Here is a 15,579-nt window from a genome sequence, read left to right on the forward strand (position 1 = left end):
TCTAATAATTTTCCTATTTTTATACAGTCCAATTGCTTCCCTTCTTTTTTTCAACAGTCTTGAAATACAATTCACATACTATTCATTTCTCCCATTTAGGGATATAATTCACATACAATTTAAGGATTAAACTTCAATGCTTTTTAGTATATTCCCAGAGTTGTGCACCCATCCACACAGCTACTTTAAGAGCAGTTTTATCACCTCAGAGAGGAACCCTGCACCCTTTAGCTGTCACCTCCCACCTCCACCTGTCTTCTTCCCCACACGCCAGCCCTAAGTAACCACCAATCTACTTTTTTAATATATATATATATATATACATACATATTCTTTATTATTCAATGAATTTATCACATCTGTAGTTGTATAATGATCACCACAATCCAATTTCACAGGATTTCCTTTTTATCTCTATGGATTTGCCTGTTTTGGACATTTTGAATAGATGGAATCATATAATATGTAGTCTTTTGTTACAGGCTTCTTTCACTTGGTATATTGTTTTCAAGGTTTATCCATGTTGTAGCATGTTTCAGTACTTATTCCTTTTCACAGCTAAATAATATTCCTCTGTATAGATAATACCACATTTCATTCATCAGTTTATGGATGTTTACATTGTCTGTACTTTTTGGCTGTTATGAATAATGCTACTGTGAATATTCTTGTATAATATTCTTGTTCTTATGTCGACATATGTTGTCATTTTGTGGGGGTATATACCTAAGAGTGGTATTTCTGGGTTGTATAGTAACTCTGTTTAACTTCTTGAAGAAAATTGTTCCTTTTCTGTACATTCACAAACTTACTACAGTTAAAGCTTCTGTAGGCATACGGGCAAGTATTTCCCTAGGGTGTGTACTCCCTTTATTAATACTTAGTATTATCAGTTAAATTTTTTTTGCCATTCTGACGTGTAGAAAATGGCTTGTATTTTGCCTTTTCTATATTATTAATAGTGAAGTTGTACATATTTTAAATTTATTGGTTATTTGCATTTATTCTCCTGTGAATTGTCTGTTTATATCTTTCCCCATTCAAAAAATTGCATACATTATTTTGTGCTGTTTCTAGCAGTTCCTTATTACTATGGCTATTAATCAATTGGTATAGATGTTGGATGAAGCAATCTACCATGGTTCCTGAGTGTGTCTGCATAGTCTTGCTAGATATTAAAAGTTCACTTTCCTAATGGGAATATTTTCTTGAAATAATGTTCTGTTTTAGTAACTTGATCCATTCTGAAAGACTCAGAATAATGTCACAAATAACTAACCTAGAAAAGTCACTCCAGGTAGAAGCAGGTCTGGTTTAAGCCTACAGGCAGATGTTAATTACAAACAGAATGAGTTTTCAGTTTTAGTAAGTCACTTAAGGTGTTTGTAGTCACCTTAGCCTTAAATAATATAAGAAAAAGATCTATCAATCACACCTAAGTATCTACTATTTTAGTATATGTATGATTAGGGAAGACAGCTTGAATTTCTTGATTAAACCTTAGCACACTGATCTGTTTGGATGTTTCATTCCTATACTTCATTCTTATACTTTCTTTTCTTAGAATTGGCGTGAGTTGGATGCAAGAATCACAGATACAGCAAATGAATCAAAAGATAATGTCAGATATTTGTACACTTTAGAAAAAGTATGTCAACCACTCTATAACTATGACCTCGTAAGTATGCTTTCTAAAGTGTAGTTTTAAAAATCAATGCATTTAGGAATTCCCACTGTGGCGCAGTGGGTTAATGATCTGGCTTGTCTCGGAGGAGGTGCCAGTTGGATCCCCAGCCCCATGCAGTGGGTTTAGGACCTGGCATTGCTGCAGCTGTAGCATAGGTCGCAGCTGTGGCTCGGATTTGATCTCTGGCCTGGGGACTTCCATATGCTGCTGGTATGGCTGAAAAAAGAAAAAAAAAAATACGCATATACATGAAGCCCAGTCTAGAAGGACTACCAACAAGTAGGCTCTTAGATGTAAAAAATAGATGAAGTGGATATAGGAAAACATTAACATTTGTCAAACCTAGTGATGAATATGGGTAGTCATTATAATATCCTCTCAACTTTTTTATATATTTAAGGCTTCTCAGTACAAAAAGTAAACTTGGAAGAAAAAATGTACAGTGCTTTTTATTGTTAATTTTATGGTATACTAATTTCAACTTCTTGATTCAAAAGACTTTTTAAAATTCATATAATTTTCAGATCTTTTAGTTTTGGTCTTCTTTCCATCCCAGTAATTTAAAAAACTTTGTTCAATTGCTCTAGCCATGTATGTACCTTACTGTTAGTAGTAGTATCATTTTGTTGTTGAGCTTTTTACATTGTTTTATAAAGGAATATTTCAAAGATTATCTTCTGAAATTAGAGAAGTACTGATAGTATTGAGTCATGTAATGCTTCCCTCTCATAAACGCACTATTTCTGTAATTTCAAAAATGCTTTCTCTCATTTTTTAAATTCTCATTAAAAGCCACCAACAGTTGCTGTTTAGTTTGTCATTTGAGCAGGAAAAGTGTAGAAGGCTCATGCTTCCATTTCTTGTTGATAAAATGATATGAATTTTATGTTTCATGTTTCGTTTTATCATCCTGATATTGTGCTATAGGCATTTCTACTGTTAGATAGTTTATGTACAAGATGTCTGAACACTATGAATAGATGGTTGAGCACTGTGCATTCAAGGAGCTACATTTATAAATAATGATGTTTGAAATTCAGATGAAGGGCATTTTCCTGGTGTCCTCAAGCTTTCTTCATTCTTTGTAGAGTTGCCTCATTGAAAGTGGAGGGGACTCTTTCTAGGCATATTTTTATTAGAACCTTTTTTTTAATGTATTTTTTTCTTTTTACACTGTGGCATATGGAAGTTTCTGGGCCAGGGGTTGAATTGGAGCTGCAGCTGCCAGCCTATGCCACAGCCACAGCCACAGCAATGCCAGCTCTGAGCCGCATCTGCAACCTACACTGCAGCTTGGGGTAATGCCAGATCCTTATCCCATTGAATGAGGCCAAGGGTCAAACCCGCACCCTTATGGACACTATGCGGGTTCTTGACCGGCTCAGCCACAATGGGAACTCTTTATTAGAACCTTTTAATCTACAGATATCACATATAATATCTGTATATTAAGTTAACTACAAAGCAATGATACTAATTTCCATAAACCACATACTGCTGATTTAATTATGTCATGATTACGCCTCATGCAGAGGGCACGCAGTACACTAATCAATAGTTGTTCTTCCTGGTTTTATGTATCCCACCACCACTAAAAAAACTTTGTATATTTTATATTGCCCTAGCAATTAAAAGGCAAGCTTTTTTAGGGTGAAATGCCATTGCCCTCCCATTGTTCTTCCACTGTGACTTGAGTCCAGGTTAAAAGCAGGGTCTCAAACTCTCAGGCACAGAGCTGTGGTTATGTTACAGCTGTGGGACCTTGGCTGTACAAGGTCCTCTCTATAGCTTTATTTTCTCATTTGCAAAACGGGAATTGTCATGAGACTTTATAGGTTCTAAGACTCATTTTTTTTCTCTCACATTTTAACATCTCTGTACTCAGAGCACATCTTACAGTCAGTCATGTATGAATCATTGTGAATGTGACTTGCTACCATCTGAAATGATTAGTTCTTTGCTTGGGGGGTAGTGTTTTGTTTTTGTTTTGTTTTCCCTGCTCTTGGCATGAATTCAGACTGCAGTGAGTGAGCACCAGCTTGTGGTACAAATTCTGAAAAAGGTTGATTTTCCCTCCTTTCCCAGGGAGCAGGATTGGGACACGTACGCTAAGTTCCTATCTTTTCTTCCATGGCTTGTTAATGTCATGCTTACCTTTTACAGAGGGGGTGTAGCCCATGGGTGGCTCAGTTGTATGTGGGACTTAGACTCCCCATATTGGGCATTTTCCCCCCTTTCTCAGTAGCACGTGCAGCAATGGTGCAGTCTTACAATCAGTGATGTTTTAGATCTGATGAGATCAAACCTACCTTAAATGGTCATTGTTAGCATAAATTAAGATAATGTGTGAAGCTCTTCGCCTAGTCCCTGGCACGTAGTAAGCCTTCAGTGCATGTTAGTAACTGTTTGATCTCTTGCTTGTACTTGCTCCACTTTGCTCTACGCTCACTGTTGTACTTGTTTCTCTTGTTTGTATGCATCCTTTCTGCTCTGCCTTGAACTCCTCTGGGATAGTTTCCTTATATCTGGATTTCTCCCAATATTCTCAGAACCTAGTGGCACTTAGTAGGTTTGCTGAATGGTGAATTGAGTTGAATAAGTGGAAATGAGCTCTAGACTGATCTCTGTTTCTAACTAGGTTTTGACCATACATTAGTCACTTTACCCCTTCAAGATATCAATGGTTCATCTGTAAAGAGAGCAACATGAACTCTTAATCCTTAAAATCACTTTCACCTCCCAATTTGTCTTTAAATAAACTTTTTTTTTTTTTTTTTTTTTTTGGTCTTTTTGCCTTGGGCTGCTCCTGCGGCATATGGAGGTTCCCAGGCTAGGGGTCGAATCGGAGCTGTAGCCGCCGGCCTACACCAGAGCCACAGCAACGCGGAATCCGAGCTGCCTCTGTGACCCACAGTACAGCTCACGACAACACCGGATCCTTAACCCGCTGAGCAAGGCCAGGGATCGAACCCGCAACCTCATGGTTCCTAGTCGGATTCATTAACCACTACGCCATGATGGGAACTCCTAAATAAACTTTTAAGTTTACGTCGTACAGAGAAGTTGCAATGATAGTACAGAATTCTCTTCATCTAGTTTCTCTTGTTAACATCTTGCATTACCTTGTTACATTTGTCAAAATGATGTTCTCTGTTCCAAGATCCAGCGGAGGATACCACATTGCGTTTAGTAAAATTCGACTTTAAGATTAAAATGTTAGGCCAAAAACAAATAAAGTAAAATAAAAAAGGAATTCTGTGGCAAAGTAGGTTAAGGATCTAGCACTGTCACTGCGGTGCCTGGGTTGCTGCTGAGGCGTGGGTTTGATCCTGGCCCAGGAACTTCCACATGCCGAGGGCATAGCCAAAAAAAAAAAAAAAAAAAAAAAAAAAAAGATTAAAACGTTGTACTATTTTCTATATGTTTAGAGTTTTGTATATTATAGGATACTTTTGTCTTTTTAGGGCCACACCTGCGGCATATGGAGGTTCTCAAGCCTATACCACAGCCACAGCAACGTGGGATCTGCGCTGTGTCTGCAACCTACACCGCAGCTCATGACAACGCTGGGTCCTTAACCCACTGAGCGAGGCCAGGGATCCAACCCACATCCTCACGGATGCTAGTCGGGTTCGTTAACTACTGAGCCATAATGGGAACTCCGATACTGGTTATTAAAAATATAAACATAAGAGAGAATTCACTTTATCTATTTCAATTTTAGGTCTCCATGGCACATGGAATACAAAATTTGATAAATGCCATCAGAATGATTCACAGCGTGTCAAGGTATTATAATACTTCCGAGAGAATGACCTCATTGTTTATCAAGGTAAGTTTCCAAGGGAAGAAATCACACATGTGATCCTGTGAAAAAGTTAGCAGTGCTTTCCGTCCAAGCAAGGGAAAGGAAGTGGGAAGTTTGGGTGCCTCTTAGCACTCTGGATTGTCATACGTAATGGACAAGAAAAGAGTCAGTTGTACTTAATTGAAGGATGACCTTTCTGCTTGTCAGAGGTAAGCCCCCAGGTTTTTTCTTTAAATATAGCTGGTGGTTTTCTAATTTATTCATTCCAGGTAGTTTTGGTTGAGAGCTAGGAACTGTGTCCACTGTGAATAATGCTTCTTTAGCTCTTTCCATCCGTGCTGTAGATTTATGTAAATTTTTATGTAAAAATTTCTGTAAAGGTTTAGGTAAAATCTTCCTGTGTAGCGCCACATGATTATTTTAAATATTTGGAAAAATCATCCAAGAAACACTATTGAATAGAAAATTTGTAAATGATTTAAGCAAAACATAGCAGTCATATTCCAATTCTTTTTTCTCTTTTTATGGCCACACCTGCAGCACATGGAAGTTCCCCAGCTAGGGGCTGAATCAGGGCTGGAGCTGCCTACACCACAGCCACAGCAACTTGGGATCTGAGCCGCATTTGCAGCCTACACCACAGCTCAGGGCAACGCTGGGTCCTTAACCCACTGGGCGAGGCCGGGGATCAAACTCATACCCTCATGGATACTATGTCCCATTCTTAACCCACTGACTCACAACAGGAATGCCCCAACTCATCTTTTTAATCAAAGGATAGATTTAATCATATCTATGTCCTGCACAAGGCAAGAACCTCAGGATTCTTCCCTGTCACTTGTCTCCCTCCTTGCTGCATGTCCCATGTTGAGATTTCTAGTTCCGTATTCTTGTTACTATTTTTTCAACATTACAAATCAATGAGTGTTCATATACACATGACTGTATAAAAGAGATAATTAGTAAGAACCTACTGTATAGCACTGAAAAACCTCAATAGCTTGTAATAACCTATATGGGAAAAAAGAATGGAGATATATGTATATATAACTGATTCACTTTACTGTACACCAGAAACTAACACAACATTGTAAGTCAACTATACTCCAATAAAACTAAAAAAACCCACGCAAGTGTTCAGACTAATATCAAAATATTACTAGTTTCTTTGATCACCTCTGTTCTGTGACTTCCACATCTTCCTCTGTCTTGGACTTACTATTTCTTTTGCTGAATAAAATTCTCAAGCACTTTTTTCAGAGCAGGTCTCTGTGGTAACCCCTCTGAATTCCTACATGTCTGAAAATCACCTCACTTTGTCCTATCTCTCAAATATCAGTTGATTTTAAAAAAAATTTTTTTAGGGCCACAACTGTGGCACATGGAAGTTCCCAGGCTAGGGGTCGAATCGGAGCTGTAATGCTAGCCTATACCACAACCACAGCAATGCCAGACTCCTGAGCTGTGTCTGCAACCTACACCATAGCTCACAGCAACACTGGATCCTTAACCCAGTGAGTGGGGCCAGGGATGGATACCAGTTGAATTTGTAACCACCAAGCCACAACGGGACCTTCCAAATATTAAATTTAAAATTTTATTTTATTTTTTAATTTTTTTGGCTTTGGAGGCATATGGAGGTTCCCAGGCTAGGGGTCGAATTGGAGCTATAGCCGCTGGCCTACACCACAGCCACAGCAATATGGCATCCGAGCCATGTCTGCGACTTACACCACAGCTCACGGCAATGGTGGATCTCCAACCCACTGAGTGAGGCCAGGGATCGAACCTGTGTCCTCATGGATACTAGTCAGATTTGTTTCTGCTGAGCCACGATGGAGCTCCTTAAATTTTATTTATTTATTAATTTTTGATTTTTTAAAAGTAAAGTATAGTTGATTTACAGTGTTGTGCCAATTTCTGCTGTACAGCAAAGTGACTTAGTCATACATATATATATACATTTTTTTATATTATCTTCCATCATGATCTATCCCAGGAGATTGGATATAGTTCCCTGTGCTATACAGCAGGACCTCATCACTCATCCATTCTAAATATAATAGTTCGCACCTACCAACTCCAAACCCCCAGTCCATCCCACACCCTCCCCTACCCCCTTGGCAACCATGAGTGTTTTCTCTACGTCTGTGAATCTGTTTGTTTTGTAGTTAGATTCATTTGCGCCTTTTTTTTTTTCTTTTTTGGCCGCCCCGTGGCATATGGAATTCCTGGGCCAGGCATCAGATCTGAGCTGCAGATGTGACTCTTGTCACAGCTGTGACAACACCAGATCCTTTAACTCACTGTGCCAGGCTGGGGATTGAATCTGCGTCCTGGAGCCATGGAGATGCCACTGATGCTGTTGTGCCACAGCAGGAACTCCTGGGATTTTTTTTTTTTTAAGAGTTGGTTTTATTTATATCTTTGGCTTCACCTACAGGATTCAGGAGTTCCCGGGTCAGGGATTGAACCCATGATCTGAGCTACAGCAGTGACAATGCCACCTCCTTAACCTGCTGAGCCACTAGGGAACTCCCTGGGATTGTTAAATTCAATGTAATTTTTTTCCTGAAACTCTGAAAATACTGTTGTCTGTTGTCCACAATTGTTGATAAGAAATATGATGCTAATCTGATTGTTTTTCCTTTGTAGGAAACCTATTTTATTCTCCCAGGAAGCTTTTAGGATTTTTTTCTTTATTCTTGAATTTCTAAAATTTCAAAGTGATGTTTTTGTTTTGTGTTTTTTGTTGCTGTTGTTGTTGTTGTTTACATTTGTCTTGTTCTATACTTGCTCCATTGTTTCATTCCAGCCTTCCTTTCTCTTCATTCCTGGGAAAATTTCCTCTTTACCTCTGCCATTATATGTTATCCATCTATTCAATTTATTCTCTCTCTTTAAATCTAACTTCCATGTTCCTTAACTATTGTTTTTTTTTGGTTCATCATTGTCCTTTGACCTTTCAGCTCACTCATTCTTTTTTCATTTATGTCCCACTTGCTGGTCGGTTCATCAATAAAAATTTCAATTTTCAATTCTTTAGCTGATTTCTTTCTATGATGTGAAAATCCTCTAATGTCTTTCTCCTAAACTAGTTTAGTCAATACAAGATGTTTTAAAAGAATTTTAAGGTGTTCTCATTGTGGTCCAGTGGGTTATGAACCCAGTTAGTATCCATGAGGATACAGGTTCGATCCCTGACCTCGCTCAGTGAGTTAAGGATCCAGCGTTGCTGTGGCTGTGGTGTAGGCTGGCAGCTGCAGCTCCAATTTGACCCCTAGGCTGGGAACTTCCATATGCCACAGATGCAGCCCTAAAAAAAAAAAAGAAAAAAAAAAAACCCAGAAAATTTAGGTATACCTTTTCTGTATTTTTCTCTTGTTGGATTTAATGCCTGACACCATGTTTGTTTTCTTCAGTTGCTTAGTGATTCTTTATTGCCCCTTTTTGTATCTGAGACTGATTTGCCTCCCTGTTCTGTTTACTGTAGTCTGTCTCTTGTGAGTAAGGGGCATGATGTACGGTTGAGAGGGGTATGTCTGATATGTCCTCCTGGGGGGGCAGTAGCTACCTGGGCTACACCTCTCCAAGACTGTGGTCTGCCTCATAGCTTTGTCCTTTCAGCATACGTCACTGCTGCCTGCTGTACAGGTTGCTCCAAATTCAGGATCCTGGGTTACAACTGAGTGGCACCTCACATTGTCTCTGTCTTGAAAAATTTCCATAGCAGTTCCACCTTCAAGTAACTGTCTCCAGAACTGGGTTCTGGCTTTTCTCTAGTCCTTCCCTGTACCACTCCCACCCCTGTTTGCTTCCCCAATTTTAAGAGTTCTCCAATTTTTTTTGGTCTTTTTAGGGCTGCACCTGCAGCATATGGAAGTTCCCAAGCTAGGGGTCGAATTGGAGCTATAGCTGCTGGCCTACACCACAGCCACAGCAATGCAAGATCAGAGCTGCATGTGCGAATTGCACCACAGCTCACAGCAATGCTGGATACCCCACCTACTGGGCAAGGCCAGGGATTGAACCTTCATCATTATGGATACTAGTCAAATTTGTTTCCTCTGAGCCAAGATGGGAACTCCCAAGCTCTCCAAAATTTCTTTGTGTCAGCCTGCCACCTTAATGTAACCTCCTGACTACTTAAATGGCTAGCCTGCTTTTTTTTTTTTTTTTTTCTATTTTGGGGGATCTGAGAGATGGTTAACCTATTTAGTTTGCCTGTTGAAGGATGGTGAAGGATCACTCTTGGACTGGGTCAAGACCTAATAGAGGAAAAATAGACAAGGGGAAAATATAGTTGACTTTGAAATTTTTGGCCCCGTTGCTATTGACTTACGTAAATGTGACTTGGATTTTCTTGTCTTGACAGGAATGTATATTTCTTTGTTTTTCTATATTCTGTAGTTATTCTTTTCATAAATTTGCTATTTATCATATTTTTATGCTTGTGGTTGAAAAACTTAAATTTCATTTTCTTTCTTTGTCTATAGTTATTTTGGACTTGTGTTTATTTTAGGTAACAAATCAAATGGTCACAGCATGTAAAGCATATATTACTGATGGAGGAACTAACCATGTCTGGGATCAGGAAACACCAATTGTACTAACGAAAATTCAGGTTTGTATAAGTATTTTTATCTTCATAAAGCTTTTACCATCAGGCCCAATTTTTTTTTTTTTTTTTTACTTTTTTCATTCCTGCATTGCTGTGACTGTGGCATAGGTCAGCAGCTGTAGCTCCAATTCAGCCCCTAGCCTGGGAACCTCCATATGCTGTGGGTATAGCCCTAAAAAGACAAAACATAAAATAAAATAAAATAAAATAAAATAAAAGTTAAGCAAAGGACAGTTTCTTCTAAGTATTTTCCCAAGTGTTTAAAGTGCATTCCAGGTGGTAAAAAAGAAAAAGTTCCTAAACTTGGTGATACAAATTCATCATTTGACTATGTAGAGGCATTTCATTTCTGCTGGCATACTTTTTTATTCTTGGAGTGAATTTTCTTATTTAAACAAGAAAAAAAGCAAAATGGCATAATGAGAGAAGATAGACTGAAAAGAAGAATAGAGCAACAAAGACACAAAAGGAAAAAAAAGAAATGATAGTTGATAATGAATATAACTGGTATTAAGAATTTTTAAAAAATTTAAAGAAAAAGAGCCAAGAAAGAAGCAGAGATAAAAGCAAAGTAGAAGGAAAGTTGAAGAAGCTAAAGAAAAACAGAGATGAGATGAATTAAGAGTTACTTGTATAACTAAAGAGAAAGAAGAAGTTAGACAAAACGCATTTATGTCAAAGAAGAAAAAAGTTATGCAGGGGAAAAAAAGCTATTAAGAGGGAAAAGCAATATCAAATCATTATCTTATATACCTGAAACTAATACAATGTTATATGTCAGTTATATCTCCACAAGAAAAGGGAAAGTCAGCAAAAAGTTTAAAATCCATGGAAGACTGGGAATCACTTTTCTGTGATATGGAGCTGATTAAAATGATGGATGACATGGAAAAACTTTGTCATAGTCTCTAACTTGCAAGCTTACTCTACTTAAAGGAAACACATCACCTGCAAAAGAAATAGTAATGGCTGTTCTGGCAAAACAGTAGGAGAGATTAATCAAATCAGGAAAGAGAACGAGGAAGTTGAGGTTTGTATGTGCCAAGTAGCCAAGTATCTAAGAATGCAGAGACATCACCTGTTGAAGGTGGAAATGGCAGAATTGATATGCCATTACTGACTAAAGCTATGAGTATCCTCCTTGCTGGAACAAATTCAAGATGGGAAGTTATTGCCAATTAACACGAACACACATTCTTCTTCGGACATCAGGAGAATTGCCAAAGAATTCAGTGGCAGAAAAGAGTCTCCAAAAACTTGACTCTCACAAAAAGATGGTATACTGTGTAGAGTAGAGCCTCAAACTGACAGTAAAACACCTTTGGAACAATTTGAAAGTCCATACGCAGATTTCACTTCTTGGACAACAAAACAACAGAAGCTTTTGGAACAGACTTTGACAATGTAAATACAATCCAGTAAATACACCTGAAAGATGGGGGGAAAATAGCAGAAGCTGTATGTAGGAGGACAAAAAAAGACCACCTGAAATGACATACAGAACTTGTTGAGATGGTAAAAGCAAAAAAAGATGCTCAAGAAAATGCAAGTAGAGTCACAAAATGACATAAGGATAATCTGTTGTGTGTGTTAAAGAAAATAAGACTGACAGTACCATACCCAAAAAAGTCTGATAGAACTCATCTAAGTCACTTGAGCTTGACAGTTTTTTGTAGGAAGATTTTAAAATTATTGTTTCCTTTTCTTATAATTACATTTTTTAATTGTGGTAAAATATTCGTAGCATAAAATTTATCATTTTAACCATTTTGAAATGTACAGTTCAGTGGTATTAACTACAATCACAATATTGTGCAACAATCACCACTATCCATTTCTAGAATGTTTTTATCTTCCCAAACTGAAACTCTGTACCCATTAAACAATAAGTCCTCATTACCCCCTCCCCAGCCCCTGATAATCTCTGTTCTGCTTTCTGTCTCCATGGATTTGTCTTTTCTAAGTACTTCATGGTTCCTAGTCGGATTCGTTTCCCATGCACCACGACGGGAACTCCCTAGGTGCTTCATATAAGTGGAATCATACAGTATTTGTCTTTTGTATTGGGCTGATTTCTTAGCATAAGGTTTTCAAGGTCAATCCATACTGTAGCATGTATCAGAATTTCATTCCTTTCAATAGCTGAGTAATATTCCATTGCAGAAATATATCACATTTTGTTTATCCACTCATCTTTTGATAGGTATTTAGATTGTTACCATCTTCTGACTACTGTGAATAATGCTGCTGTGAACCTTGCTGTGTAATGATCTCTTTGAGTTCCTACTTTCAATTATTTTGGTCATATACTTAGAATATATACATGGAATTGCTGGCTCATATGCTAATTCTATGTTTAACTTTTTGCAGAACTACCAAGCTTTTCCATGGGGCTGTTCCATTCCACATTCTCACCAGCAATGCACGAGAGTTTCAACTTCTCCACATCTGTGCCAATACTTGCTCTTTTCTCTCTCTCTCTCTTTGTGTGTGTGTGTGTGATAAAACCATCATGATGCATGCGAAGTGGTATCTCATAGTGGCTTATTTATCGGTTTATTTTTATTAGGGTATAGTTGATTCATAGTGTTGTGTCAATTTCTGCTGTATAGCATAATGACCCAGGCGTACATAAATACACATTCTTTTTGATTTGCATTTCCCTAATGGCTAGTGATGATTTAGCAACTTCTCTCTCTCTCTCTTTTTTTTTTTTAGGGCTGCACCTGCAGCATATGGAAGTTCCCAGGGCAGGGGTCGAATTGGAGCTGCAGCTGCTGGCCTACACCACAGCCATAGCAACACTAGATCCAAGCTGCATCTGCAACTTACACTACAGCTCACGTCAACTCCGGATCCTTAACCCACTGAGCGAGCCCAAGGATTGAACCCCTGTCCTCATAGAGCTAGTCGGGTTCCTTACCACTGAGCCACAGTGAAATCTCTGCATTGAGCATCTTTTCATATGCTTATTAGCCATTTGCATAGCTTCTTTGGAGAAAAGTCTATTCAAATCCTGGGTTGTTCTGTTTTTGTTGAGTTGTAGGAGTTCTTTATATAATCTAGATATTAATCTCATATATATTTTACAAATACAAATTGCTTCATTAAAAAACTTAGTTATTTGACTATTATTTCTATTCTTGAGTCAGTTTTGTAAGTGTATATTTTTGAGGAATTTCTTCAATTTGTCTAAAGTTGGTATTTGTTGACATAGTGTTAATAACATTCTCCTACTAATATCTGTCTTATTATGTAATATGTCTACTTATTCATTAACAAATTACTGTCTCTATCTTTGATTTTTTAAATTATTCTTGCTCACTCTATCCTCAGATTCAAAACAACCCATCCTCCCAGGAGTTTATCACTTCTGTGGTTGTTGTTGTTGTTATTATTATTATTATTTTATGGGATTCCATGTTTCCTTCTATAGTTTCTCCAGGGTTAATTTTGAAGATGGGAGTCAGAAATCATTCCTCCCTGAATTGACCAATTGGCAGGAACCAGAACTCTTGACATAGAACTTAGCAATTTATTCTCATGAGTCTTTTAACATCCTTCAAGTCACTAGCTATTTACTTACTGAATTAGAATGAAAGTTTGTTTTTCTGAATTCTAGTTTTACCCAATTTCTTTTACATCTCAAAGTTTTTCAGGAAACTTTTATTGTAAAATTTGGGGAATAATTTTCAGATGAATTGGAGGAAGCAGTGAGAAGGACTGTCATTCAGAACTATATCTGTTCAGCATGAAGGAATTGGTTGGTGAAGAAGAAGTAATATAAAGTAATTCCTGTTAGGAGTTCCCTTGTGGCACAGTCAGTTAAGGATCCAGCATTGTCACTGCAGCAGCCTGAGTTACTTCTGTGCGTGGGTTCGATCCCTGACCTGGGAACTTCCACATGACGTGGGTGCAGCCAAAAAAAAATTAATTTCTGTTAGATGTCATATTCCAGGAGGGTAGGGATCTTAGCTGTATTCCGAGCATCTCAGGAGTTCCTTATATATGATAAGCACTGATAAACTTTCATTAAAGAAGTGAAAAATAATCAGTGACCTCGAAGAGAGTAATGATTTTGTTTTTGAGATTGAGATGGGTTGGGGGGAGGGAAAGATGTATCATAGATAGAAGTGAGTCTGAGACTAGCCATATAAACCTGAATTTTTTCCCCTTTTTTTAGGGCCACACCTGTGGCATGTGCAAGTTCCTGGGCTAGGGTCAGATCAAAGCTGGAGCTGCTGGCCTATGCCACAGCCACAGGAATGCCAGATCCAAGCCTCATCAAACCCTTAACCCACTGAGTGAGGCCAGAGATCAAACCAGCATCCTTATGGATGCTAGTTGGGTTCTTAACCTGCTGAGCCACAATAGGAACTCCCTAACATTATTGTTATCATTATAAATTATTTGTCTTTTTAGGGTCACACCTGCGGCATGTGGAGGTTCCCAGGCTGGGGTAAAATCGGAGCTGTAGCCACTGGCCTATGCCACAGCAAGACAGGGTCTGAGCTGCATCTGTGACCTACAGTAGAGCTCATGGCAACACCGAATCCTTGATCCACTGAGTAAGGCTAGGGGTTGAACCTGTGTCCTCGTGGATGCTAGTCAGATTCATTTCTGCTGAGCCACGACAGGAACTCCCTATTTTTTAAAGATGATTTGGTTTGCTTGACCTGGCAGTGAATTCCTACTGGGGCCTAATGACAATGTCCTCTTTTTTTTTAGCTTGGTTGAGCTGACCAGTGGTATAGCTTTGTCAAATATTAGGATCTCAGCAATGCACCCATCAAATATTTTATTTTTAAAAATTTTTAATTTTTTTGGTCTTTTGCCCTTTTAGGGCTGCACCCGCAGCATATAGAAATTCCCAGGTTAGGGGGTCTAATTGGAGTTGTAGCCGCTGGCCTGCACCAGAGCCACAGCAATGCCAGATCTGAGCCGCATCTGCAACCTACACCACAGCTCAAGGCAACGCCAGATCCTTAACCTAACGCTGAGTGAGGCCAGGGCTCAAACCTTCAACCTCCAACCTAGTTGGATTCGTTTCCGCCGCGCCACAACGGGAACTCCCCCATCAAATATTTTATGATCCCTACATGGAGAAATGATGGCTGGATGATAAATCAGTATTGCACAGTCTTAATGTTTTTATACCTGTATGTAAATAATATTGCTGATTAAAAGATGCCAATTCAGTAGATTGATAATAGAATTGGTACATAATTTTTGGCCTCCTGGGATTCTAATTAGCCATAAAAATGCAACAGCAAATAAATGTGTGTATTATTCTTTGATAAGGAAAAAAGTTGAGGGGACATAATGAGAATAAAGAAGGTGAAAATAGGTTGTAAAATAGAAAAATCTATATTGATTTTTCACAGGCTTTTTAATATGTAGGCGGAGAACTTGAATTTTTAATGTTAACAGGAGCAACCCCTTTTGAGGGTCTGATGTGATCAG

The 15,579-nt window shown here is 38.3% G+C and overlaps 1 protein-coding gene across 1 annotated transcript in view; it reads left to right on the top strand.

Annotated features, from left to right (window-relative positions):
* The window catches only part of DNAH8 (dynein axonemal heavy chain 8), a 282,456-nt gene that overhangs the window by 18,044 nt on the left and 248,833 nt on the right, over window positions 1–15,579 (top strand). Inside the window, 3 exon segments of the mRNA XM_021098657.1 lie at window positions 1,565–1,678; window positions 5,412–5,519; window positions 10,018–10,119. Coding sequence (XP_020954316.1) covers window positions 1,565–1,678; window positions 5,412–5,519; window positions 10,018–10,119 — 324 coding nt within the window.

The sequence above is a fragment of the Sus scrofa genome, chromosome 7 (genome assembly GCF_000003025.6).
Source record: "Sus scrofa isolate TJ Tabasco breed Duroc chromosome 7, Sscrofa11.1, whole genome shotgun sequence".
NCBI lineage: Eukaryota > Metazoa > Chordata > Mammalia > Artiodactyla > Suidae > Sus > Sus scrofa.